General features: G+C 34.3%; 1 protein-coding gene and 1 long non-coding RNA gene across 2 annotated transcripts; one reads left to right on the top strand and one right to left on the bottom strand.

The window, feature by feature from the left end:
• Positions 1-629: 629 nt before the first annotated feature.
• On the bottom strand, positions 630-2,926 carry LOC145039632 (uncharacterized). Its single transcript, XM_078987665.1, has 5 exons — positions 2,898-2,926; positions 2,659-2,824; positions 1,898-2,561; positions 1,646-1,828; positions 630-832 (listed from the first exon to the last, which is right to left on the bottom strand). The coding sequence occupies exons 1-5, from the start codon at positions 2,924-2,926 to the stop codon at positions 630-632; spliced, it is 1,245 nt and encodes a 414-aa protein (XP_078843791.1).
• A 6,098-nt stretch (positions 2,927-9,024) lies between these two features.
• LOC145041910 (uncharacterized) lies at positions 9,025-10,589 on the top strand. The gene is made up of 4 exons (XR_013680486.1): positions 9,025-9,636; positions 10,005-10,056; positions 10,157-10,214; positions 10,310-10,589. It is a non-coding gene; the product is annotated as an uncharacterized LOC145041910 (long non-coding RNA).
• The last annotated feature ends 16,613 nt before the right edge of the window (positions 10,590-27,202 follow it).

The following is a 27,202-nucleotide window of genomic DNA, read 5'->3' as shown; positions in this document are numbered from 1 at the left end:
AAAAGAGAAAAATCAGATGTTGTTACTAAGTGGACGGATGTAAAGGAACAAGTGACATGGTTCAATCGAGCATGTGGTTATGCGAAACGTAACAATGTTCGTTATCGTGACGAAGAAGAGTTCTTGGAAGTTGTTACCGAGTTTTATATCTGTCAGCATGACGGCAGAGACTTCGAATATGAGGAAGTTTGGAAGGTTGTTAGAGATAAACAATATTTCAAGTAGACGGCTGTATCTTGTGTTAATAATAACCAATGGACTTGTGTTTTACGTTAATGCTTTGTTCGTATTATGTCGTTGTTTTTCATGTAATTGTTGTGATGTTTTTAATGGTTCATGGAATCCTTGTTACTAATGTATTCTAATATATTGTGATAACTAATGCAATGACCATTTATTAACTCAAGTTAATCATACGAGTTGCTCACATAATAAACTAAAATAGATTCTAAACAAACGGGATATATTTCAAAATATTCCAAGGGGCTTCAAACTGGAATTCCAACCCGTTACTTAATGACTTGTATTCTTCCTTAGCAGCTTCCAAGATAACATCCTCAGTAGCATTTAAACGGGTGTCGTCAATTTTGGTATAAAGATCGTTGAATAATAGAACTTCGGTTTTCATTTCATACCATCTTGCTTGCTAATATGTCTAGTTCTTCACGATCGTTTGTTGTAGCCCTTTGGTTTTCAGCATTGAAAATTTTGGTTAAACGGGTCCAAAACATTGGATCGTTCAACTTGCTTGTCTCGTACACATGAATATAAGCATGTGTAAGAACCAAGAACTCTTCATTGCTCCATGATATAGAACTCATTTTGATTGAAACTAACAGAGTGGAATATAAAAAACAATTTTTGAACAGCAGTATTGGTTTATTTAATAAAGTATTTGTGTAACATAAGATCAATTTATAGTACTTTCTACACAAATCCGCAGTCCAATCTTCTAATATGTCTGCATTTCATAGTCAAAATTAACTGACGAACGCAGTGTACTATACTAATAACATAACAGAGCACTGTTTGAGTTGACAAGTCATCCCCGGATGAATGACAACACAATACATTGTTGCTTGAATTGACAAGCCATTGCAGCAACAAATGAAGGAGTCGTTATAAATAGATTTTAATATGCGTTGTACTTGTTTCGTATTACTTCCATCCCTGCAATTATGGACTCACCACATTCATGGAGGAACGCAGAGGAGGTCGCTTTGGTTCAAGCTTGGATTATAACTGTAGAGGAGGATTTTCCACCGGGTCCCCCACAAGTTCGTGCTGGATCATTTTGGTCTCGTGTCTGTCATTTGTTTCACCATTTAATGGGGCGTAGTCAATATCGAAGAAGAAAAGATGTCAAAGCCAAGTTTCACGCATAACTAATACATAACACGAAACTAATACATAATACTACATAACATATAAAGGTGCTACATGAATAACTACTGCATTGAGGGAGGTAACAGGACCACCGTTTCATTTGGTATTTCCCAATGCACATGCGATGGTATTGTATTCACCAACTCAGATCCATATGCAAGTCGATACACATAACTAGTGAACTTATAATCAACCAATCTGTTTATGGATTCAGATGTACGGGTTCTAAGACATGCTATAGCGTGGGCACATGGTATACCGCTTTTTTGCCATTTACCACAACTACATACCATTCGTTCAAGTTGTACGTTGGTGGTTGCAAAATTATCATCGACTTGATATTTATCCCCATACAAACGTCTAGCATTCCAATTGTAAGACTTGTTGACAGATTTTTGAACTTTACCCTCAACGTAAGGGGTCAACCCACCAGATAACCTCCCTGAAAATTATTATATTTTAATACAAATAATAACACATTAAAAAAAGTAAATAAAACAATCTCTCTTACCCGCCACGTCCGCCCGTTCAGCATACTTGGATTGTATCGACGTGGTGATTAACTCAATCATCGTTGTTATAGGAAACTCACGTCTGGATATAACTTGCAAAATTTCAGGGACGTCAATCGATTTAACATTGTAGCGTACTCTTGGGAAAAATGCTCGTGTCCATTTTGAAATCAGAATATCGTCTAGCCAGTAAATTGGACTCCTATGCAAGGAAAATAAAGGTGATTTCCTACATTCAGTTTGCAACCTTTCCAAACACAAGTAAAATTCATCAACGTTGTATGCATTGCATGACTTCCAAAACAACGATTCAGCTTCCGTAGTGTTACGTCCCACACAGTCACGTATCTTTCGAGCTATATCTTTAGGACAATATCCATGATAGGAATCCGGGTAGGCACTATAAACACCAAATTCTAGTTTATCACACATGTTGCTTATGAAACCAACCTCTATGTCGTGACCTAAACAATCTTTTAACCTCATCATGAACCATCTCCATGATTCTTCACACTCTAAGGTTCCCAAACCAATTTCTAAGAGAAGTGGTTCATGATTTCCATCTACAACCACTGCGAAGTACATGGTTGTCAGATAGCTCCCAATAAGGGGTAAATAACCCACATATATCAGGGGTATCAAGCACCTAACGAAGGTACGAATCTACATAAAAACGAACACATATTAGTGATGAGTAAAAACTAATCGAGATACATTACCATGAAATATTATGTAAGTCAATAAAATTAGTATGTCATACCATGCAACCAAAAGCCACAAAACAGAATTGGAAGCGGTTGGTATCGGTTTTCTTGATTGCTGTGTAGGTATTAGGATTTGTTCGTTGAAGGTTATGTAAGAAAATTGGTAGTTGAGAAAAGCTTCTTCCGATGTTAGTACTCATTTTCACAACCGATGAAAGTGCTCTACAATCATCACACAAATGAGATTATAAATAGAAAATATTGTATCTCTAATGTTCACAATTCATAGTTTAACCTTTTAAATTCGTAGTCAAAGCAGTTCATTTCATAGTCAAATTACACTGACCGACATGACAATACTACAGAAGGTACTTGTCTGGATTTCGTAGTTCAACTTTTTGAATTCATAGTCAAACCAGTTCATTTCATAGTCAAATTTCACTGACCGACAAGACAATACTACAGAAGGTACTTGTCTGGATTTCGTAGTTCAACTTTTTGAATTCATAGTCAAACCAGTTCATTTCATAGTCAAAAAGATTTGTCTGTAACATGATTTCTTCTATAAAAGGGTGTCACTCAGTATGAAAACTATATCAGTGAAAGCAACTCCTATTTATAAGAAAAACAAGGCTAATGGCATACTGCAATTGCGGAGGAGAACGTATCGTTAGGATTTCGGGAACATCTAAAAACCCAGGAAGATTGTTTTACGCTTGCCCATATTTGGTATCATGTTGTTAACGTCATTCAAATTTAAACCTTCGTGTTTACATCACAAAAATTTATTTTCTTACTGTAAATATTTAATTTAACAGGGACCAAAATGCGGGTTTATCAGTTGGGTTGATGAAGAGAAGGACCAATCTTCTATGGTAATAGCCAAAGTAGCTAACCCTAATAAGCTCTTTCAATCAGAAAATAAGAAGTTAAAGATAGCGTTGGTTTGTAGTTGGGTGTTGTTCTTGGCAGTTCTTGTTTACAAGTTGTAAGCTTTTCAATATTGTTTTTACGGTTTTGAAGTTGTTAGGTCAATAAATTGTTGTATTTGTAACGTTAAAAAAAATGTTGTAGTCGTTCTTATGTTCTATGTAATGTTAAGTAATTAGTAGGTCATTAATTTGTTGTAATTGTCGTAACGTTATATTTTTTTGCCGTCCGTTGAGTAAACTGTAAAAATAAAGTAATAATGAAATCCAACATTAATTTTTAAATACATTTATATAATCCAACTACATAGGACCAAGACAAGACCCCCATATAATTTTTGCCATCCGGAGACGGTACTCTAAAGCTGCGTTCTTTGGGTCAATAAGAACACGTATTGGTTGACCTGAAACCAATTGCTCCATAAACATACAAAGAAAAACACCGCAATCTCCCAAATGACTACTTTGTTGGGGAACGTTTTCTTCATAAATGAATTGCATATTCAATGGAATCCTTGGGATGTTCCTCCGGGCCCAATACTTAATCTTGTCCAAATAATTTGCCACCCGACGTTCAAATTTGGAAAAAATTCCTTCAGATTGGAATTTTTCATAAGCACCTCTACCAAGACTGTCATAAATATGCACTTCCATTGACGCTAATCGTAGTTCCCCAAATAGCCAATGATTAGGGGATGAATGAATCGGCAATAAGACCTGTATGAGAATCAGAAAATAAAATTATGTTTATTTACATCACAATACAAAGACATCACAATACAAAAACATAACAAAAAAACGATATTATTTTCAGTATAAACTATTAAGTTTACCGTATCAACATCCCACCAAGCAACCATGAAGTTGGGGTACGTAGCAATACCAGCCATAAACGCCCTCCAGTCCTGTCCTTCTTCCAAAGCATGAGAAACAAAAAAATTTGGAGGCATTATTGTATGTCGGTCGCTTTCAAACCGTCTCTCCATCAAAAGTCGGTACCAAATGGTTATATGCTGCACACATGATACTGTTGTTATTGACTAAAAAACAAATAACTTTTAAAAGAATAAATTAACAATTAATTTACCGCTGACTCCAACCAGCCGTCGTGTGTATGCCCAAACAATGAGCTCCAAAAATTTCTATCTAACACGAAATTAAACAAACGATGTTGGACATCATATGAATGTAATACATAATTTTGAATGACATCCTCACCGCCTGCTACGTAAGGTTGCAAGCACAACATGGAGAAGTCATGAGCGACACCAAAAACTGGAGTAGGAACGGGGGTTGTTGATTTCATATCAACCTTCTTTTTTGTTCTTCTTTTTTGCTTTGGTGTCGTGTGCAACTAAAAACAATATTGAAATGTTTAAATCTATATCTTTAATATAGTTCACAAAAACATATAATCATTGGTTTATAAATAAAACGAATACCTCGGTGTAAGGAGGGCACAAATATTGTGATGGTTTTCGATTCCTCGGTTTATCGGGTGTAACTTCTTTGTCATCATCATCGTCTTGAAAATAATCTACATTTCCCGTTATTATTAGTTCGTCTTCGTCCGGCACATCATCATCAAATTTGTTCCCCGCATTGTAATTCCTCTCCTCCCACTCCTACATTAAAACTAATACGTTATACTTAATAACGAAATACACATAATTTAATCAGCAATATTATCTAAATAAACAAAATATTTATATTAATGTAACTATAATAACCTCTTTAACTCCACTATAATCATTTACATCAAACACATCATCATCGAATTTGTTCCACACAAACTCATTCCTCTCCTCCAACACCTACATTAAAAATATAACTTTTTACTCAATAAAAAAGACACTTTATTAAAAAGTAATTATTATAATCGTAAATGTAACATCTATAACAACCTTCTCGTCTTGAGTATCACCAAAAACATTTTCAGTTGTATGGTTTTTATTCATTACTTCATCCTGTACAACCTATATTTTCAAATATAAAATATGAACACAGATATTCATATATGTTAATAAAATTAAATAAATAGTGTAGCGTGTAACTAACCTGTTCATCATTAAAAATATCGCTCCAAAATTGGTCATTATTCACTTGTTCAACAAAAACCTCTGTAGGTTGTCGGTTCATAAACACATGCTGCTCCAATGCATGTAGCCGTTTCAACACCTCGTCTAGCTTGTGTTTCCTACTGCTCCGACCTCTACCATGAGAGCGACCACTGGACGACATACTAGACGAAGATTCGTCTTGTCTCCTAAAATGGTCCCGTACTGGGGATGGAACTGCTTCCCCTTCACCATATACATACTCTTGAAATGACATATAATAAAAAGATGTCATCTCATCATCACCCGGTAGCATGTTTTGTCTTGGTGGTACCCCCACCTAAAAAATTAAACATATTAAAAATGCATATAAAAGTATAATAATCAACTTTATTAATATTAAACGAATTAATTTTAAACCTGCATCTTTGACCAAATCTTGTTCACGTCCACCCATTTCATTTTTTTTGTTCCGGTCCATTGTTTCATTCGAGGCAAGTCTTTATTTTTTCTCGATGCAAATCCACATGCACGAACAGCCGGAATCATCTCATATATCCATATCTACAATTTTTTACAACAATTACAGTAATAAAGGTTAAAATTAAAATATAAAAAAAACAATAAAACAATTTAAATATAAGAAAATTTTTATACCCTTATTGGAGCCGTAAATCCTGAGACCGAGTACTTTAAAATTTTACCACCCTCAGAAACTGATAAATTATTGTGTATCTTATTCCATGTATCTTCAAGGTCAACATAGGTAAAATCCCAGAGATAGCTACCCCAAGAGAAGCTAACAAAACAAAAAAAACAAAATTGATTATTATATAAATTATAACTTTAATAAAATAGAATTTTTAACGTAAACAAAATATACCTATTCCAGTGATCCAAATTCTCAGCCAAATAAAACCAATCTTCTGGCACCCGATCGTTAACTTCTTTACCCAAAAAACCTTCACACAAAATGTATATCAAACATACTCTAACTGCATCAACATCGTCAAGTGCTAGGAATGTTCGATTTAAAATTAATCTTTTCAGGTCGCCTATTTTCACCGAACTATTAGTATGGTCTGGAAATATCCGTTCACGAAGTAAACATCTTTTTTTACTGCTTATTAATTTTTCTGACCCTTTTCTCCCAATGTTTTTTGGATACTCCGCAAATTTGAAGCCGGTAATCAAACAAAACTCTTCCGGCCCATACACCATTTTCGTATTGCCTACTCGAAAATATAAACGTTTTATTCTATCTGGATATAAAACAGGGTCCGGCTGGATCTGATGAAGGAACATTTTATGAAACAATAATGCGTCCCCTTGTAAACGAGGGACATCAATAAAATAACCAAAGACAGTATCTCGGAAAATAGCACGTCGGGCATCATCTAAAACTTCAAATACTTCCCATATGTTACCGCCACAGCCTTTTAAGTTCGCAAAGGCTTTCGTATTCATTAAACTAAAATCATGCTGCAGAAAAAACACAAAAACAAATTAGATAACTAAAAAATATTTTTTTTTAAAAAATATATGATTACAAACTGCAAATAAAATTTCTTAGTTACTAATATATATATTTCCCATAAAAAAACAATAACATACACATATATAAACAATTTCCCAAGTTATACAACTAATATATTAACGATAGAAAACAATATTCAACTTAAAAAATATATGATTACAAACTACAAATACAATTTCTTAATTACTAATATATATATATATATATATATATATATATATATATATATATATATATATATATATATATATATATATATTTCCCATACAAAACAATAACATACACATATATAAACAATTTCCCAAGTTATACAACTAATATATTAACGATAGAAAACAATATTCTCAAGTTATACAATTAATATATAAACATTTTATACAAACAATTTCTAACAATATATATATATATATATATATATATATATATATATATATATATATATATATATATATATATATATATATATATAACACAAATTTTCAACTTATACAAATGTTTTACTTAAACGACAAACACAAACAATTTCTAACAATATATATAAAACAAATTTTCAACTAATACAAATGTTTTACTTATACGACAAACACAAACAATTTCTAACATTATATATACCACAAATTTTCAACTTATACAAACGTTATACCTATACGACAAATATATATACAAACGACTATTTTGCACTTTATATAAACAACTATACGATTAGAATATACAAGATTTCAGGTTATACAACAACTCAACAACTAAAAAAATATTAACCCTATCAAACACAACAAAATTAAACTTTTTTAACACATCCTTAATACAACAAATGATACAAAAAAAGAGATTGTTGACATTAAAAGAGTAAAAATCTAACCATATTTGCGGGATTGTTGACATAATCCTCCATTTTCTTCAAAAACTAGCAAAAAAATCCGAGCTAAGCCAAAGTTAGAGAGAGTTTTTGTGTAGAGAAGGGTGAAAAATGAAGGGAAAAAAAAACGTTTTTATAGTGAAATTAAGGGGATTTCGCAGATGAGAAGGTCCCATCTGCGAAATGGGCCTTCTCATCTGCGAATGTACAAGTGCCTAAAGCACAGTTGTGCTTTAGGCACTTGTACTTTTGCAGATGAGAAGGCCCATTTCGCAGATGGGACCTTCTCATCTGCGAAATGGGTGGTTATTTTTGTAATTTCGATTTTTTTTGGCTATTTTTGTAATATCATTAGTGTAAATGGCTATTTTTGTAAATTTCTCTTATATGTATATATATATATATATATATATATATATATATATATATATATATATATACCTTAAAAAGAATTTACAAGATTTTACTGAATTTTAAGAGGTACAGGTTAATCAACAGTATGTACAACCATTTAAAGTATTAAAAAGTATCTAATCTTATCTGGTCAAAGTCAAAGTCAAAAAGTCAATACATAATTCTAAAGTTTTGAAATTCAAATTCCTTCACAAAGTTTCTAGGCTTTTGACTCGGTGTGCATGCTTAAATTTGTGCAAGTATGTCTCATTTTTGGTTTATCTTTCCTTTAAACTTTACAAAGCACTAGGTGTGAAACCCATGTATTACATGAGTTTAAATAAAAAAAAAATAAGTATGAAATTTTAATAATTTGAATTTATAAGCAAAATAAGAATTTTTTTGAATTATTAAAATTAATGAGATTTTAATGTATTGAATGCATTACATATATAAATCACTTCTAATAAATCGTTTACATATATATTATCTTACACATTAAATGTGGAATATTTATTTAATAAAATGAAAAATACAATAAAATGATAAATGTAAATATAAAAAATTTAAAAATTTTAGAAAATGCCATGTATCCAAATAAACGAGAAGATGAGATGTGGAAAAAAAAAACATTTTCCTATCTCTCTCATCCTCTCTCAACCACCGTTTCCCCTGATTTGATTTCTCCACTGGTAAATCTTGATACATCGTAACCCTCATAGACCCATTTTCTCTATCTTCCACCACCATAGAAGTCTTCCAGTGATCAGTTGTAGGGAATTATAAAAACATCTCATCCCTCTCTCCTCTCAAACACTTATTTCACAACTAAATTTCTTTGTTTTGGTTATTCAACTTGAAATCGATTGTCTTTTGTTGTTTGCATCTCTACCATCCCGACAAAACACATACCAACAGAGCCCTTGAAATTTATTCTCCGCCAATCGATCAACAGGAGATACAATCTATAAGGCATTTCCTCTCTCTGTACCTGCTTCCCATGCTCTTCCTCCAAAATCCATTCATGGTAAACCCCTCCCCTTCTTCTCAAGATTCCGCCTATGCTAAATCGCACCACCACCATGAGAAATTCTTCCAACCATCCACCTTATCGCCTTTGCTAAACCGTACCACCACCCTAATCACCTCCTCCACCAATTGCCTCTTCCATACCGCCACAGTCGAACCACCACCACACCATCGCATCACGAACACATATTCGCACCGGTCACCACCTCCGAAAATAGTAGCCACACCATTAGGTATGTCATCTCTCAGCTCTATCTCTCTCGCTCACAAACCCTAACCGCACCACTTACTCTTCTTATATTTCTATGTACAACGTAAATTTCATCACCACAACTGCCATTTGTTACCATATCTCTAAAACCAACGTCTTTTTATGCTCTGATTTAGGTTCGATCTAATTGTAACATATGTTTAGTTTTCTTGGATTTGTTATCTCATGAAGTATTTCGTTAGTCGGATCCTAATGAACATTTGGTCTCCATTTATAAATCTGGACTTGGAACGTCAAAAGGAATAAAGAAAATCGATTTGTTAGGTGATCTTCACTACACCAGATCCATCTACATTTATTTTCCCTTCATTTATGGTTAGTAACTTTCAGGTTGCTGTTATGGTGATTTTCAAGCTGTTCATTCGGTCTTTTGTTCATTAAGGTAAGTTTTCTTTTCAAGAAATTATGCTTCAATTTCATATTTAACTGTATATGATTTTTCTTTTGAAACTACTAACTATATGGCTATCCAACATTTGAAGTTGAATCCCAGCATCGAGCCTGGAGTTGCTTCGTAGTAAAGCCATGGAAGTTATAAAAGTAAGTTTTCCTTATTTTCAATGGTTAATCTTAGTTTTGTTTCTATTTTTCATTAATTTAATCTAAATTTGTTTGTTATGGTTATGCTTTTTTAGGGTTTCTCAAGGTATTAGTTCCAGGGGTTTTGTTGGGTTTGTTGAGATTGTAAAAGAAGTAGGCTTAGAAGAAGGCTTGAAGAACATTGGTGATTTGCATATTACAAATTTATTAAAAATTTGATGTCTATCTTTTTAGAATGTGATTTGTTGACTTCGTATTTTCTATCTTGATTTTAAATTTCTCTTGTGTATATGAAGGTATTTGAGTAAAATTTGCCATTGGGAAAACAGAGAAACAAGCATCAAAACATTTATGTATCTAAAATGAAATTCTTTATCTTAGGGTGTTTCTTTTTAACCTTTATGAGAGATTGTGGTATGTGATTGATTTGAGATCAGATGTGTATAAATTTGAAAATCCTAATAATAATAGCAGCATTGCACTTCTTTTTGTTTCCACTTTAAGCATTGAGAAATGATTTGGATTTGGATATGATACTATAATTGGGTATATTTTACGAGGTATTGTTTTTGTTTAAAATAATTTAAAACGGTGAAATAATGTAGAGATCCGAATTTTTTAGGTGAATGAAATAATATTTGCCAAGTTTCTACATGTCATTACATCTTGCCTGACTTTTGAAGTCAAAAGTTTATGATGGTTCAATACCAAGGGTATAAAGGTCATTCTATGAATCTATTATTTAAATTAAATTAAGTGCTATTAGCAAATGAAATAGGTACCAAACAGAGAGAGATGTATCGCTTTATAATATTAAAGGTTAACAAAAAACTGATATAACTTATTTAAAAATAAATAATAAGTTACGTTTACTTCCATGTGACATACAAGACATTTATTCAAACATGAAGTTTTATTTATGTCAAAATTTATTTGTTAAGAACAAAAATTTCGAAAAACATATGCTTTAAATTGACGATTTGCTAAAGTTATTGTAATATAAGTATATTTATTTGAATTTGTACGTAATATATTCTTTATTGTTATGAATAGAAAAATAAGATATAATTATTAACTTACTAACAAAAATTGAAATAAATATGAAATATTTGTCTAATGGTTATATTGGATCTAAAAAACATCGGTCATTAAACACATCATGATCGAAAAAGATTGACCCAAGTTCGTTCGGGACCAGTCCCAAAAAGATAGGACCAAAACGAAAAACAATAAAATATTAAGTTTCTAGAGGACAAATTTTTTTTATACTACTATCTCCACCACACAATATTGTTTCCACCACACCACAATACACTACTATCTCCACCACCACCAAATCGTTGTTTTCTCCACCCATATTGGTGCTGTCATTTGTCAACATTTTTAGTTTTTCTTAAAACTCGCAAAAAGTTGGATAGAAAGAAGATTTAATGGTGGCTCATAATAGTGTTGGTCTTATTTTTTTCTTATGTGTTAAATTTTGAATGTAACATGGGAGGCATATGTAACACTTGTGAGGAAGAGGTTAATGAGGAACTTTAAGAGGTTATTGTGGTATCCTCTTGCTGGTATCAATGGTGCAAGGATAGATAATTTTGAAGATGTAATAAACTCTTTGCGCTAAAAAACTAATCGCCTCTGGAATCTATCTTTTGAAAGAAATTATTTGTACCCGTCGCTTGGTGCGGGTAAACGGCTAGTATATATATATATATATATATATATATATATATATATATATATATATATATATATATATATATATATATATATATATATATATATATATATATATATATATATAACAAAAACCACTAGAAACCTTAAAAATGCATAAAATCAATGCTTTGAGATTACAAATATATGTATTTTTTGACTTTAGATAACAAAAAATTGTAGTTTTTTTTTTAATAAAATTGATGATTTTTTAAAGAAAACTATATATATATATATATATATATATATATATATATATATATATATATATATATATATATATATATATATAACGAATTTTAGTAATTTAAAGTAAAAAAAATAACATATTTGTAATCTCAAAGTACTTTTTATGCATTTTTATGGTTTCTTGGGTTTTTATAAACCTTGGTATGTTTCATTATTGCCATTTTATTATGTAAAAGTTGCATTTTGGTCATTATGTTGTACGCGGGCATACCACATGGTACGCTTGGTGTACAAGCTGCGAAGTGAGTACGTGGGACGTACCACATGGTACGCTTAGCGTACTCATGCAAGGCTTGGACGAGTTCCAGAGGCCTATGCGAGGCGTACAAGCTTGTACGAGGGGCGTATGTAAGGAATCTTAAAACCCTAATTTTCAAGGTTGGACACTATATAATCACCCTTATGGCTTATGAAACCCTTATTTTTCAGCCTCCTATGACCCTTCAACCTCATGTTTGAAACCATATGCCTCTCCTTGTGTTTTGAGATCATTGTGTTGATTTTGGTGTGCTTTAGTCCATATTCAAGAAATAGAAGCTTGCAGCAAGGTGCTGGATCAAGGAAGAGCTTGTGGATCTTGATTATCTGCTTTATTTCTAGCTTGTTTGAGGTATAAAGCTATGAACTTGTTAATTAATGGCTTAGATCTATTATATATGAGTTTTGGCCCCTTTTGGCCCCAAGAATGAGATCTAGTGGTTTGATACCACTCTAAGAGCTATGAGGTGCCACTCTTGGTGTTTCTGAGGTTCTAGATTCATAAAGTTGTCACTTATAGGGTTTAGAATCCCATATACATGAGATTGTGTCCATTTGGTGAAAGTATAATGTTATATCTTGAAGTTGGGTTCTTTTTGGGAATACAAAGTCACCAAGTCAATGACTTTATGGTTCTAGACAATTATTAGGACTCATATCTGTGGTTTGGACTTCTGGACTTAAGCATTAAGAGCTTAATGAAGAATTTGGATTAATGGATGAGTACTCTAGACATATAAGTCTATATGCGCAACGTACAAGCCAAATAGCGTGTACGCTTAATGTAAAACTGACTACGCCATGCGTACTTAGTCAGGTGGGATTTTGCATATTGGGCTTCAAGTTTGGGCTTTGTTTTGGGCTTGGATGTTTGAGTTCTTGTTGGGCCATCTGATTGCAAGTGTTTTGGACTAGGAAAATGGTTGGGATTTAGGGTAAGGCCCATGTAAGGAGTTTGGACCCCATTTGGAAAATTGGTCCATAATTGGGCCTTAGTTATTTAATTGGCTTTTGGGCCTTTTTTGGTTGTGAGTTTGGGCCTTAGTCTTGGACCAAACTATGTTAGGGGTAAAATGGTCTTTTTACCCTAATTATGGACTTATGGTTATGGATTGGAACCCAAATGTTGATTGGGTGTTATTTTGGTATTGATCAGCTTGGGGATTCGTTGGACCAACAACCAGTTATTTTCAGTGAGATTCAACAGTCGAGGTGAGTTTCGTTACTGGGTTTAACGGGTCTAAGGGACAAATGCCCGCCCTTGTTGTTTATGTTAGGATTCTAGGAGTCTGTGTGACCCTCGCATGTGTTATGTGCTGCTTTGTATACCAGGCGAGACCCGATGATTGAATGGTATGCTAGTGTTTATGATCATTGTATGTGTTTTCATGCTTATGTGATATTGATATGTATTGTATATGTATAGTGGGCGGGCTCGATGTCAGGCGGGGCCTAAGAATAAAAGATCTGTATACCGAGCGGGGCTCGATGGAGGGCGGGGCCTGATGTAGGGTGGGGGCCTAATATGTGATTTATTATGTATGGTATGGGGTATTTTGGGGAACTCACTAAGCTTTTTGCTTACGGTTTTTATTTTATGTTTAAGGTACTTCTGGTTCCAAGGGAAGAGATTGGGTTGACTGCATCGCACACACCACATGGATTCCACTTTTGAGATATCACTGTGGTTGTTATATTGTTTGACATACTTATTTTCATTTGGATTGCATGGATAATGTTTTTGGAATACCATATTATTTAAATTAAAAATGAAAATTTTGAATCATATTTTTGGTACGTTACAAGTTGGTATCAAACCCTTGGTTAAAGGGATTTAAGCACACTCTCGGGTGTGCCTGAACTCAAACTGAGGATTTGGTAAAGTGTTTCAAAAAGAAATATATTTTTATGAAAATGATTTTTCTAAAAGACGAAAGGGTGTGGTGAATGCAATCAGCCAAGCTTAAGTAAGTTTTCCCAAATTACCCATACATGTTATCTGATATGATTTGAACTGTAAATTTGTGAATAGCATGCTAGTTAGGGCTAAGGATCTGCTCAATTTTTGCATGATAGAATTCTAGGAGAGATACCTTTGTATGCCTATTATATGAGCTTGTAGACTTGCATGCTAGTACTGATCAGTCGGTGATAGGATATCTTGATTCGGTTTTTCTTGGTTCTAGTTACTTAATGCTCGAATGCTGCTTGCTTTGTGCTTTTAGGAGTTCTAACTAGCTTTAGCTTACTAGTAAATGAATATGCTAAGTTACATATTATGGGATCTAAATATTTTTAGAAGGTTAGGTTTTTACTCTATTGCACAACTCTTGTTTGAGTCTAACTGTTGAAGTGTGAGACCTCTCATTCGAAGAATTATCTAGTTTTAGTGATATGTAATTGTATTCGTGAGCTAGTTAGAAGGAGTTAGTGGGAGTTCATTCTGTAGCTGATGGTAGAGAGTAGTATGGAGTTTTCCCTAGGAAAACCTAGGATGATATCTAGTGTTCGGATCGTTATCTGTGAGGGAAAGTTGTAGGGATATAAAGTAACTTGGTTGAGTCAAAGCAATTTTTGAGGAAAGTACGGATATATATGGAAGGTAGTGTAGGTCCGTACTACTGGAAGCAGATGATCTGTACTCGATTTAAGGAGAGCTGTGACAAGGTTAGGGAGCTTGAGGAGTTTGTGATTCCTCGATATATATTTCGATGTGTATTCTGATGGTTTATATAGTCTATTTTCGGTATGGTGGCATTGAGAGGTAGAACTATTGATAGTTTTGGTGTTGGTGAGGGTTCAAGCTCAGGATCTAGAGATGGGAAGATCTATGAGCAAACTAGGAAGTTCATCTCGTCTGAGATTACTTGTTGCATTCTTGATCAGACTCATGTGATTTTCGGCATAGTCAAGGAGGGTATTCTGGAGGTTTTGGATGATTAGTTGAGCTCGTTCGTTCTGAGATGATAGAACTAACAGGAGCACATTCTTTGACATTCATGGACTTATGGGCATGTAGATCTCCGCAGTGGTGGTTAGCAGATGTTGCTATTGCCTTTCACACAGTCGTTATCCCGAGAGGGACAAGGTCAGACAAGTTTCCCGCCTTTTGAAGGACAGGGCACAAGACTGGTGGGAGGAGGTAGGATGTGGAGTGGGTGATGATGTTGTTGATGTGATGTCATGGGATGATTTATCGACTAGGTTCCAAGCTGAGTTTTCACCGGTGATTGAGGTGCAACAGTTGGCGCGATAGTTTCAGGATCTCTGCCAGACTATGGAATGACTGAGATCATTGCAATATTTAGGGAGAGGGCGCTTCTTGTTTCACAGTATGTGGCGGATAAGGAAGGTAAGAAGGACTGATACCATGAGATGCTAAGGAGTGACATTCGAAAATTTGTGAGCCGATCCAGCTGCAAGACGCTAGAGGATATGATAGCTCGAGCTAGGGAGAGTGGCATTGAACTAGAGATGGAGATGAAGAGGAAGTCGTATGAGGTTCAGAGATCAAGGGGTTAGGCAAGAGGCCCAAGGCATCAAATTCCATATCTAGAGGCCATCAGGGTCGTGGCCATTGTGGTAATTGTGGCAAGGCGCACGAGGGACCGTGTAGGGGTTGTGGTTTTGGCTACTTCAAGTGCGGCCGGATGGGTCAATATAGCAAAGATTGTACATCTACCACCACCTAGGGATCAAGTATGATTTTCTTTCATTGCAATCAGAGGGGCCACAAGAAGGGCCATTATCCGAGTTTGGCTGCAGCAGGACTGGTGTTAGCACCCGCTCCTGCGACTCTCTGGATTACTGATGGCCGCCAGAGTCGGGCAGACGCGCCTGTGGTGAAGAGCAGAGCTACTTGACGGTCGAGGAGGCGCGTGTAGCTCTCGATATACTGATGGGTATGTATTTTCTCCTTATCTCTCTATTTATATTGAATTGCTTGCTTATGTTTATATGTTTTATTTTAGGATCATTCCTTGTGAACAGTATTTCTACATTAGTATTGTTTGATTCGGGGGCTAGCCGATCATTTGTATCGCTTGCGCTTCACAAGAGATTTGTTTGAGCTTTAGGGGAGTTGGATTGTCCTTTAGATGTCGAGATTGCTGATGATAGGTCTATTCGAGTTCATCAGGGTTGTACTCTCCATTTATTCAACGAGCAGTATCCAGTTGATTTGGTTCCCATTCCTCTGTGTGGGAACAAGGTTATCATGGGCATGGACTGGTTGAGCCCTAAAAAGGTAGTGATCGATTGTGAGCAACAACTAGTTTGGGTTCGGACCCCAAGTGGGGGAGAGTTGCTGATTCATGGGGAGAGACGACAACATGGGCTGTTTTTGTGTTCTGTAGCGAGAGCCAGACACTATTTTCACATGGGTTGCTCGGGTTTTGTCACCTATGTCGTGGATACTCGGGATAAGGGTAAGACAATAATGAATGATGTGCTAATTGTGCGGGATTGCCTAGATGTGTTCCCGGAGGATTTCCTTGGGACGCCTCCGAAGAGGTAGGTTAATTTCAAGATTAATCTGGTTCTTGGTGCGGCTCCGATAGCCTAAGCACCGTATCGGTTGGCTCCTCCCGAGATGTAGGAGTTAGTTACATAGCTAAAGGAGCTGTTAGATAAGGGATTATTCGACCGAGTAGTTCACCTTGGGGAGCACCGATTTCGTTTGTGAAGAATAAGGACGGGTCTCATCTTATGTGCATCGACTATCGGGAATTGAATAAGGTAACGGTGAATAACCGTTATCTACTTTCGAGGATTGATGATGAAATAGGTCGAGCTTCATTTACTAACCGAGCTTGGAGGTGCAGGAGGTGCACACTTGGTGTGATAATTATGAACTCAGGAATACGAGGGTCCGAGAGCAGCTCCCCTAGGTGTAGGGTTCCAAGGGGTCGCAACCCCTTGGCAAGTTCTATTGGCAGCGCCCCTAGCAGGGTCCAAGGTGTAGCGCCCTTGGCGGGGCTCAGCTACCCCCAAACATAAACAAATTTTACATCAGTTCCATGCAATTTCACGCCAAAACTTTCCTGGGACATCTTGATAATGTAAGCGTTAATTATGTCTAATAACTATGGGGTTTGGCGCGAAATATGGAGGTAACTACAATAACCTCTTTTCCATCTAGTATAAGAACCTTTCTCTGGTTCCAGAAAAAGGGTTGGAACTTATATACATGAAAAATATATTTTCTTCTCTCTATCTTTACTGAACATAAAACAATAAGGTTTTTTTTATGTGTTTTGATTTTGTAAGTGGCCTAATTTTCAAAATTGCATTTCTTGGATTATTGTTTTGATTTTGTAAGTGGCCTGATTTTCAGAATTGCATTTCTTGGATTATCACATATCAGATTTTGTGATACCCCATGCATAAGGATCGAAATCACAAATCTTGGAAAGTGATTGCAATCACGATCCTAGAAATCATCCAAGTTAATTAATATTCTAAGACCTTAAAAATCTTACCGTAAACAAGTGGAGGAAAATCAAATAGCGAATGATTTAGCAATTTTTCACACTAGCGAATAAAATATGAAACCGGACAAATGCAAGTGTTATGAAATATGAATGAGATGACTGAAAAGAAAGATTTAGATGACTAGTATATCGTTTTTATGTTTTTAGTACTATGGTTTTTTTTTTTTTTTTCATAATGTTATTTTTAGTTTTTAAATACTACAATTAATTTATGATTTAATTAAATTACATGTTTTATTTTATTTTTTAAATAATCTATCATGAATAAAAAACATATTGGAAAAATAAAACATATATAAATCGAAAATAAATAAATTGAAAAAAGAAAAAAATCGAAAAAAAAAAAACAAAATAATGACAAGGTAACATTTTGTCTATTTCTTAACTTTATTTTATAACATTATGATTAATATGCCGACAAATTTTCGATATATTAACACTTTTTAACTAGTTGTCTATGCCCATTAATCTAATTTTTAATCGTTTTACCTGGTCTGCTGATCACGTCCATGCTCGATTGGAGGGTGCCACACGTAATGTTCATACCTAATTCTTCACATGGTATTGTTTCGTTGTTTATGTGCAATGTTGACCAAGATTCTAAAAGTGCCTTGTCAATGCATCTACTTTTAGTTGTACGATTTGCCTGGAATTGGTGTGTACTTGTTTTTATATAATTTTAGGCACAAACATGCGTAACAATCAATAAAATATCTTATATAGAGTCTAGTTTTGTATACACCAACATTTGTTTTTTTTTTTTTTTTCCTTTTATGTTATTAAATTTTCAAAAACATTTTATTTTTAGGTATTTGGCTGGTATCAATCAATCGGTATTGATGACTCGGTGGTTGGCGTGCAAGATTTTCTTTAATTTGTATTTATCCCTAACATTTATGTTTATCTTTGCGTTTGGGAAAATGATTTAGGAGGGTAACTACCTGTTATCTGTGTTCACATATTGATAATTTCTTCTTTTTTGTACATAATAAAGCAACTAACTTATTTTAACTGTTTCAATTACACAAATATTATCGGCTAATACTTGTTTTAACCGGTAACTCAAAGGAAAAATAATTTAGGAGGGTAACTACTTTTTATCCGTATTCACATATTGACAACTTTTTATTTTTTGTACATAAAAAAACAACTAACTTGTTTTAACTGTGTAACATCCCAAAAATTATGACCAAAAATTTCGTTTTTAATTTAATACTAACACCATAATTATCAAACCATTAATTTAATACTCCGGCATCGGGCCTCGCCCGACATCAGGCCCCACCTGGCATCGAGCCTCGCTCGATATACATATTTGTCTCTTTGAGGTCCTGCCTGTCTCCGGGCCCCGCTCGCTAAACACATACAATCATATAACATGCTAACACATAAAGAAACATACTCTCTTGTATCCCTGTCCTAAGAAACATACTCTACTAATAATGAAATACGAAACTTCATTCGCACTCAGCTAGTTCCAGCCAGGGCTTCAACAGTGCAATGTGAGTCTCCTCACTATGTGAATGGGTCTAAGGCCACAATGCCAGCCCATATAGTCTATGAGTAGGAAGACCCGGGGGTTAGCCCTAGGCATTGTATGCTAGTATGTTATTCTATACCAAGGTCTGATATCAGGCGGGTGCCCGAGGAATGTTTGCATGTTAGATTATACTTTTTATGTAACATCCATAATCAGAAAGACCAAGAAAGAAAAGAAAACCCTAAGTTAAAGGGCCAACTCGTCGAGTCCAAGGAGGAATTCGGGGAGTCCGAGCGGGATCCGGGTCGAGGAGTAAGTGACCGACTCGGCGAGTTCGGTCTGAAGAGGGAAACCCTAAATCTGGGAGTTTGGGCACTATTTAAGCATCTTATTCTCTCCATTAGGGTTCCATATAGCCTCTCTCATCCAGAGACCGAAACCCTAAGCCCCCATTATTGCTCATTCAAGTTTCTTGCCATTTTTGGGTGATTTGAAGGAAGAAGGAAGGAAGGAACCATTGGGGATTCAAGGGTTTGCAGTAGATTCAGAGTTTGAGGGCCTTTCCAGAGCAATTCAAGGTAAGGAGTCGTTACCTTCCCTCTTTTACATGTAAATCAATCTTGATTGTGAGATTTGGGACTCTTATGCCATGTTCTTGAACCATTTCGAGTTAGAGCCCAAATCTGAAGTTGCTACTTCAGATCTAAGTGTATTCTGGCCTAGAGAGTCATAAAGTATCAGTCTTGGGGGTGTAGGTGAAGCATGGTTGTCTTAAAACCTAGCCCTAGAGTGTTTTGAGCCTAGATCTCCTTAGTTATACGTAAAGTTTGCAACTTTACGTGGGGAATGGACTTTGGAAGTATGGATCTATGAATTGGAACCCATGCATGGCTCGAAAAGCCATTGAATGTATTAAGAACTGAAGCGACTCAGCAAGTCACATGGGTGGACTCGACGAGTTGGATGAAGATGGGCAGGGACTCGACGAGTTGGAAGAACAACTCGGTGAGTCTGTTGAAGTTTGCCTTGGACTCGGTGAGTTTGTTCTTGGACTCGGCGTGTCAAGTTGCGAAACCCCGGACCCTTCGAGTTAAGACTCGAATTAGTGAGTCGAGTGGAGTCTCAGTGAGTTGGATAGGACATGACATGGAAATCGGTGGACTCGGCAAGTCATGGGTGGACTCGACGTGTCAAGTCGCGAATAGAAGGACTCTGAGCATTTAAACTCGACGAGTCAGTAGGTAGACTCGGTGAGTAGGGTTAACCTGGAAGGTTGACTTTGACCAGGACTTTGACTTTGACCAGAGTTGACTTAGTTGACTTTCGGAGGACAGTTAGATTAAGTGTTGCATTGGTATTGGTAGCTCGGGGAGCTAGTGGAGCAGGAGTTCAGAGAGTTGCCGGGCAGCAGCTAGAGGGGTTATCTGCAAGCTCATCAAGTGCAGGTGAGTTTTCCCTTTGTGTGAATGGGTCTAACGCCACAATGCCAGCCCATGTAGCGATGAATAAAAGACCCGGGGGTTAGCCTTAGGCACAGTATGCTAGTATGATAGTCAGGACGAGGTCCAATGATAGCGAGCGGGTGCCCAAGGAATGGTATATATGATAGTTTATACTTGTTGTCTTTGTGATACTTGTATGTGCCTGGTAGGGAGGTGAGTGTGGGCGAAGTCCCGTATCTCACCAATAACAAAGTGTGGATGGTGTTCCATATCTCATTAGCAGCAGAATAGGGGCGAGGCCCAAGTTAGGGAAGAGTGAGTGTGGGCTGGGCCCGTATCTCACTATCAGTAGAAGCGTGGACGGGGTTCCATGACTCATCAGTAGCAGGACAAGGGCGAGGCCCAGGATAGGCGAGGCCTTAGGACAAGATCCATTAGTATATGTTTAGCTTATGTGTTGTGATATGTTTATGTGCTATTATATGTTAGCGGGCGAGGCCCAGTGACAGGAGAGTCCTAAGTGAAACAGATCTGTATCCGAGCGGGGCTCGAAGCCAGGCGAGGCCTGGAGCGGCGGGGCCGTTGTAGCGGGCGAGGCCCAAAATAGCGGGCATGGCCCACTATGTGTAGTATGTGGTTATGCATGGTACGTGGTAGGTTGGGGAACTCACTAAGCTTTGTGCTCACGGTTTCAGTTTTGGTTTTAGGTACTTTCGGTAGCGGAGTGAAGAGCTCGTGGTAATCGCATGGCACACACCATAGATTAGACAGCCTGGGAATGTTTTACTCCGATAATGAACATATGTTTTGGAAATTAATACTCTGATTATGTTATGGATGGATAATTATGTTTTAAGTAATGTTTTATAAAGAAATTTTTAGTCTTGAATTTTGGGACGTTACATGTTGTCTGTGTGATACTTGTATGTGCCTCGTAAAGAGGTGAGTGTGGGCAAGGTCCCGTATCCCATCACTAGTTGAGTATGAACGATGTTCCGTATCTCATTATTAGCAGAGTATGTTTCTTAGGACAGCGATACATTAGAGTATGTTTCTTTATGTGTTAGCATGTAATATGATTGTATGTGTTTAGCGGGCAGGGCCCGGAGACAGGCGGGGCCTAAGAGAGATAGATCTATATACCGAGCGGGGCTCGATGCTAGGCGTGGCCTGATGCCGGGCGGGGCCGATGCCAGAGTATTAAATTAATGGTTTGATAATTATGGTTTTAGTATTAAAAATGAAATTTTTGGTCATGATTTTTGGGATGTTACACAGTTAAAACAAGTTAGTTGTTTTCTTATGTACAAAAAATAAGAAGTTGCCAATATGTGAACACGGATAAGACGTAGTTACCCTCCTAAGTCATGTTCCCTTTGAGTTACCGGTTAAAACAGGTATTAGCCGGTAATATTGGTATAATTTAAACACTTAAAACAAGTTAGTTGCTTTAGTATGTACAAAAAAGAAGAAGTTGCTAATATGTGAACACGGATAAGAGGTAGTTACGCTCTTAAGTTATTTTCCATTTGCGTTTAGCTCTTATACTTTTTGTTTTGCATCTACTAATATTTTTAGAAATATATGTATATTTTTTCATTTTAACCATTGACCGGCCATGCTAGACATTTTAAAACGTAATAACTTAAAAAAAAAATAATAAAATCCTCGCACATTTGCCTCACAATCAATTTAGTAATTATATCTTTTTTTATTCATTTCAAAAAACCAATGTTCGTATTTAGTTTAATATTTTTTACCTGGTCAATAGGTCATCTAATTTTTAAAAATCATATTTTAGGATTAAATTTCAAATTTTATTACAAATTTGGTTCAAAATTTTCACTTTTATCCCATATATTATATTTTATTACAAATTTGATTCACAATTTACCCTTTTGGCCTAAATTTAGAATTTTGTTATGAATTCATCCTAACTTTGGTTATTTTTTAAAACTTATTTTTTTATAATTTTGTTTCGAATATGTTTTTTTTCTTTATAAAACCATATTTATACAAAAGAGCATATTTTCACATAAAAATATTATATTTTCTATATAAAAACTTTTTTGTATATAAATACTTACTTATAAAAATAGGTATTTATTAAGTACACACACACACACACACACATATATATATATATATATATATATATATAAATCCGATTTTATATTAAAAAAATGTATATACACACGTATTTTATAAAAAAATGTATACAAGCACCTATTTTTTATAAATATATCATTACGCAACACATATTTACAAAAATATGTATACAAACATCTATCTCATATTAAACGTATACATTTCTTTTTGTAATATATATATATATATATATATATATATATACACACACACACATATGTTTACTATGAAATAGGTGTTTGTTCACATTTGTATAAATGTGTTTGTGTGTGTGTGTTTTTACATATATATATATATATATATATGTGTGTGTGTGTGTGTGTGTGTGTGTGTGTACGTATTATAAACACCTATTTTATAATAAATGCATTTGTATTCAAACACGTTTATATATAAAATGTATACTAAAACACATTAAATAAATAATTTCTCAAACATGTTTTTATAAAAAAGTGTACACAAACACAATTTTATAAAAAAAATCTAGATACATACCTATTTGTATGCTTTTATATATATATATATATATATATATATATATATATATATATATATATATATATATATATATATATATATATATATATATATATATATATATATATATATAGACACACACGTTGACTATGAAATATGTTTTCATATACAAAAAAATTATATAGAAAATATAAGATATTTTATGTGAAAATATGTTTTTTATAAATATGATTTTTTTAAAGAAAAAATATATTCGATACAAAATTTTGAGAAAAAAAATGTGTAAAAAAAACTAAAGTTAGGATGAGTAAATAACAAAATTCTAAAATTTGGGCCAAAATGGTAAACTTTGAACGAAATTTTCAATAAAAATTTAAAATTTCAGGAAAAAGTATAAATTTTAAACAAATTTTTTTATAAATTTTGAAATTAGGGCCAAAAGTCTTATTTTTGAAAGGTTGATGACCTGTTGACCAAGTAGAATGTTTAAATTAAATACGATTACCGGTTTTTGGGACTTAAATGAATAAAGAAATATAATTACTAAATAGATTATGAGGCAAATATGTAAAAAAATTATTATAGTTTTCCCTAGAAAAAAAACACAAAAAGCTCTCTTTGTTCTTGTATAAAAACCTATTATGTTGTGTTAAGCCAACATAATGTGGCTCAACAGGTTAGCTATTGTTATGATTAATATATTTATCAAAGTAAATGCCCTAATAGAAATTATTTTAAACTTATATGTTATAATAAGAAAATATAAAAGTATACAACTACAGTAAGGAAAAACAAAAAAGAACTTTCAATGCTTATTCTTGCATTTAACCCATAAAACTCTGGCATCTCATTCTTTTGATTTATTAAAAAATATGTCATTAAAAATAACCAATTGTTTCTGAGCTTAAAAAAATGAACAAACAATTTTATATGGCTCAAAGATTAGCATGACACATTATTTATTATATGTCTCTAATGCGAGACTTACATTATGTAGTTTTCATTTATTTTAAAATACATATATACATTAAAAATGAAAACCCTAGTAATATAAAAAATAGTCATAAGCTTACTAAGTTAACATTCTCTGTCCCTCAAGAAGAAGTTATAGTTCTGACACTTGCCTTCAATTCCTTTTATATATATATATATATATATATATATATATATATATATATATATATATATATATATATATATATATATATAATGTTTTAAAATAGATATTTGTGATTAGCCAATAACTAAAATGAAAAAATTATTAAAAAATAATGGCAAATGTGGAACAAAAAATATTGTCGCTAAACACAAACCCATACCGAAATGTTGGGGTTAAACAGAAAAAATTCATAGCAAACTGACATGCATCATAACTTGTTACTGACCAACCAATGATCCAAAAATGAAAAGTTTTCAAAAATATAATGACATATGAGGAACGAAAACAAATGTTAGGGCTAAAATAGAACAAGATTGTATATATAATGACTTTTGAAGCATAAACCCTTTTAAAAACAATACATAGCAAGTGTGTATATATATATATATATATATATATATATATATATATATATATATATATATATATATATATATAACACCCCCCCACACACACACCCAACATTGGCGGATTTAGGTGTAACGTTCCTCTTTCACAACAAAAAATTTCATTTTATTTGAGATACAACACCACTTTCTTAAAAACCCACTCCCCAGGGTGAAGAACTAGCTCTAATGGAACCTTTGTCCAACAAATTCTGAAGTTTCATAAGCTTCTTCATCTCTGTCAATGCTAATCGGTATGGTGTTTTTGCTATCGGTGTTTTTCAGAGAAACAAGTCTATTTGGAACTCTACTTGTCTATGAGGGGGAAATAATTCCATAAAATCACACACCACTGGTATTCTTTGCGTCCCATTTTTCTCTTCCTTGCATAGTTTACAAATGCTAGATATGATGTACATCCTTTTAGCCAAACATTTTCTGGATTTCCTCATTGAGATGATTCCAAAATTCAATCGAATTTTGTCCCTATACAACATAAATGGCTCTCTTCCAGGAGGGTTTACTCTCACCATCTTCATTCTACGTATTATCTCAACATCGTTCACATTAAGCCAATCCATTCCTAATACTTTTCTGAATCCTTTTAACTCAATAGGTAACAGTTCCGCATGGAACTTATTCCCATTCAAGTCAATGATGGTGTTCTTTATACATTTGCTAACATGTAAAAAATTCTCACTCGCTACCTCAACTATTAAGGTGTTATCTAGTCTATCTATAAGAAGTGATGGTCTTCTACCAAATTTACGTGATTCATCTGGAATGCTTTCGCCTTTGGTTTTGATGACACATTAGGTTTTGCATCCTCTTTCTTCTTTGGGTAGTCCTTATAAATATGCCCATCATCTCTATATCCTTAATACACTCTCTTATTAAATATGCATTCATTGGAGTAGTGATCAGTTCTTCCATATTTGTAACAGGTAACTTCCTCGTTACATTTCCCAAATTTTTTCTTCCTGCACTTCTTGCACCACTTTGTTTCTTTGCTACCCCCAAAATTCTTGTCGTTGGGGCCACGACTCAAAAATCTACTTTTCTTTTTGGATTTTAAATACCCTTCAAACTTCCTTTTATCTCCTACTCAGCTATTTTCAAGCCATTTTTTCTTATCTGGGTCTTAACATTCTTAGCTGCCTAGATGGATGCTTTCAGAGTGGTTACTAGCTTCATCGTTGGACAAAATATGTTGGTAGTCCACTAGCAAACTTGTTTATCTTGGAGAGTTTAGTAGGAACCAAATAAGGAACTAGCTTCATCTTCTCGGTAAAATTTGCAGCATACTCGCTGACGCTAATCTTTCCCTTTTTCAAAAATTGGAATTCATTGTTGATCTCCAGAAGATATTGCTCAAAATAGTACTCTCTTTTCAACTGCACAAGGAAGTCCTCCCATGGCATCTTAATGGATTCTCCCTTGGGCATGTGTCACACCCCCAAACCAGGATGGCAGAAATATTCACTTCACGTAGTATCATAACAGCTGAGTATTTGTAAAGAAAGTAAACACAACCATCACAAATATAAATTTAAAAGTTACATTGTTGACTGTAATACATGTTTCAAAGTAAATTACAATACGATGATTTAATAAGTTTTGAAACTGATGCCTTAGCGTCCTTTCCCCAAAATCCAATATTTTCCATAATTGAGTGGTGTGGTTTTAAAAGTTCCAAAAACCGGAATGCATAAGTATTTTCCATACCTAAAATATTATAAATGTGTGTATATATATATATATATATATATATATATATATATATATATATATATATATATATATATATATATAGTCACTAAGGCGTTTAACAGCCCTGTAAACCAAGATGTATTAATACTCCATGTGAGTTTTTATAACCATGCTATTGACCTAGACTGCCTGTAACCACGTTCTTCAGGCGTTGGAATGATATGATGTTTGTCACCCCAGACTTGCCGGTCTAACTGTAGCTAACAGTTTAGGTGTGGGATTGTCAATCTTGTATAGATCTATATACAAGAATCACACTCTCCCTACAAGAGATTATGGCTTATAAAACAAGACTTATTTGCGAACAGAAATGTTCGATGAAGTCAATTATATCTCACAAAATTTAGTATCAACAGGTTTACATATGAAAAATCCATTTTTCCTGTGAATATAAGTATTTCCTCTTTTGTT

The sequence above is a fragment of the Lactuca saligna genome, chromosome 4, assembly GCF_052625555.1.
Source record: "Lactuca saligna cultivar CGN05327 chromosome 4, ASM5262555v1, whole genome shotgun sequence".
Lineage (NCBI taxonomy): Eukaryota > Viridiplantae > Streptophyta > Magnoliopsida > Asterales > Asteraceae > Lactuca > Lactuca saligna.
This window is presented reverse-complemented; position numbering and strand designations above follow the sequence as displayed.

Coding starts and splice junctions, on each gene's coding strand:
- LOC145039632 (XM_078987665.1), bottom strand. CDS start 2,926: ATGAACTGCTTTGACTACGAATTTAAAAG. Junction 2,825..2,897: donor TTTGACTACGAATTTAAAAG/GTTAAACTATGA, acceptor TGATGATTGTAG/AGCACTTTCATCGGTTGTGA. Junction 833..1,645: donor TGGTAAATGGCAAAAAAGCG/GTATACCATGTG, acceptor CCACTCTGTTAG/TTTCAATCAAAATGAGTTCT.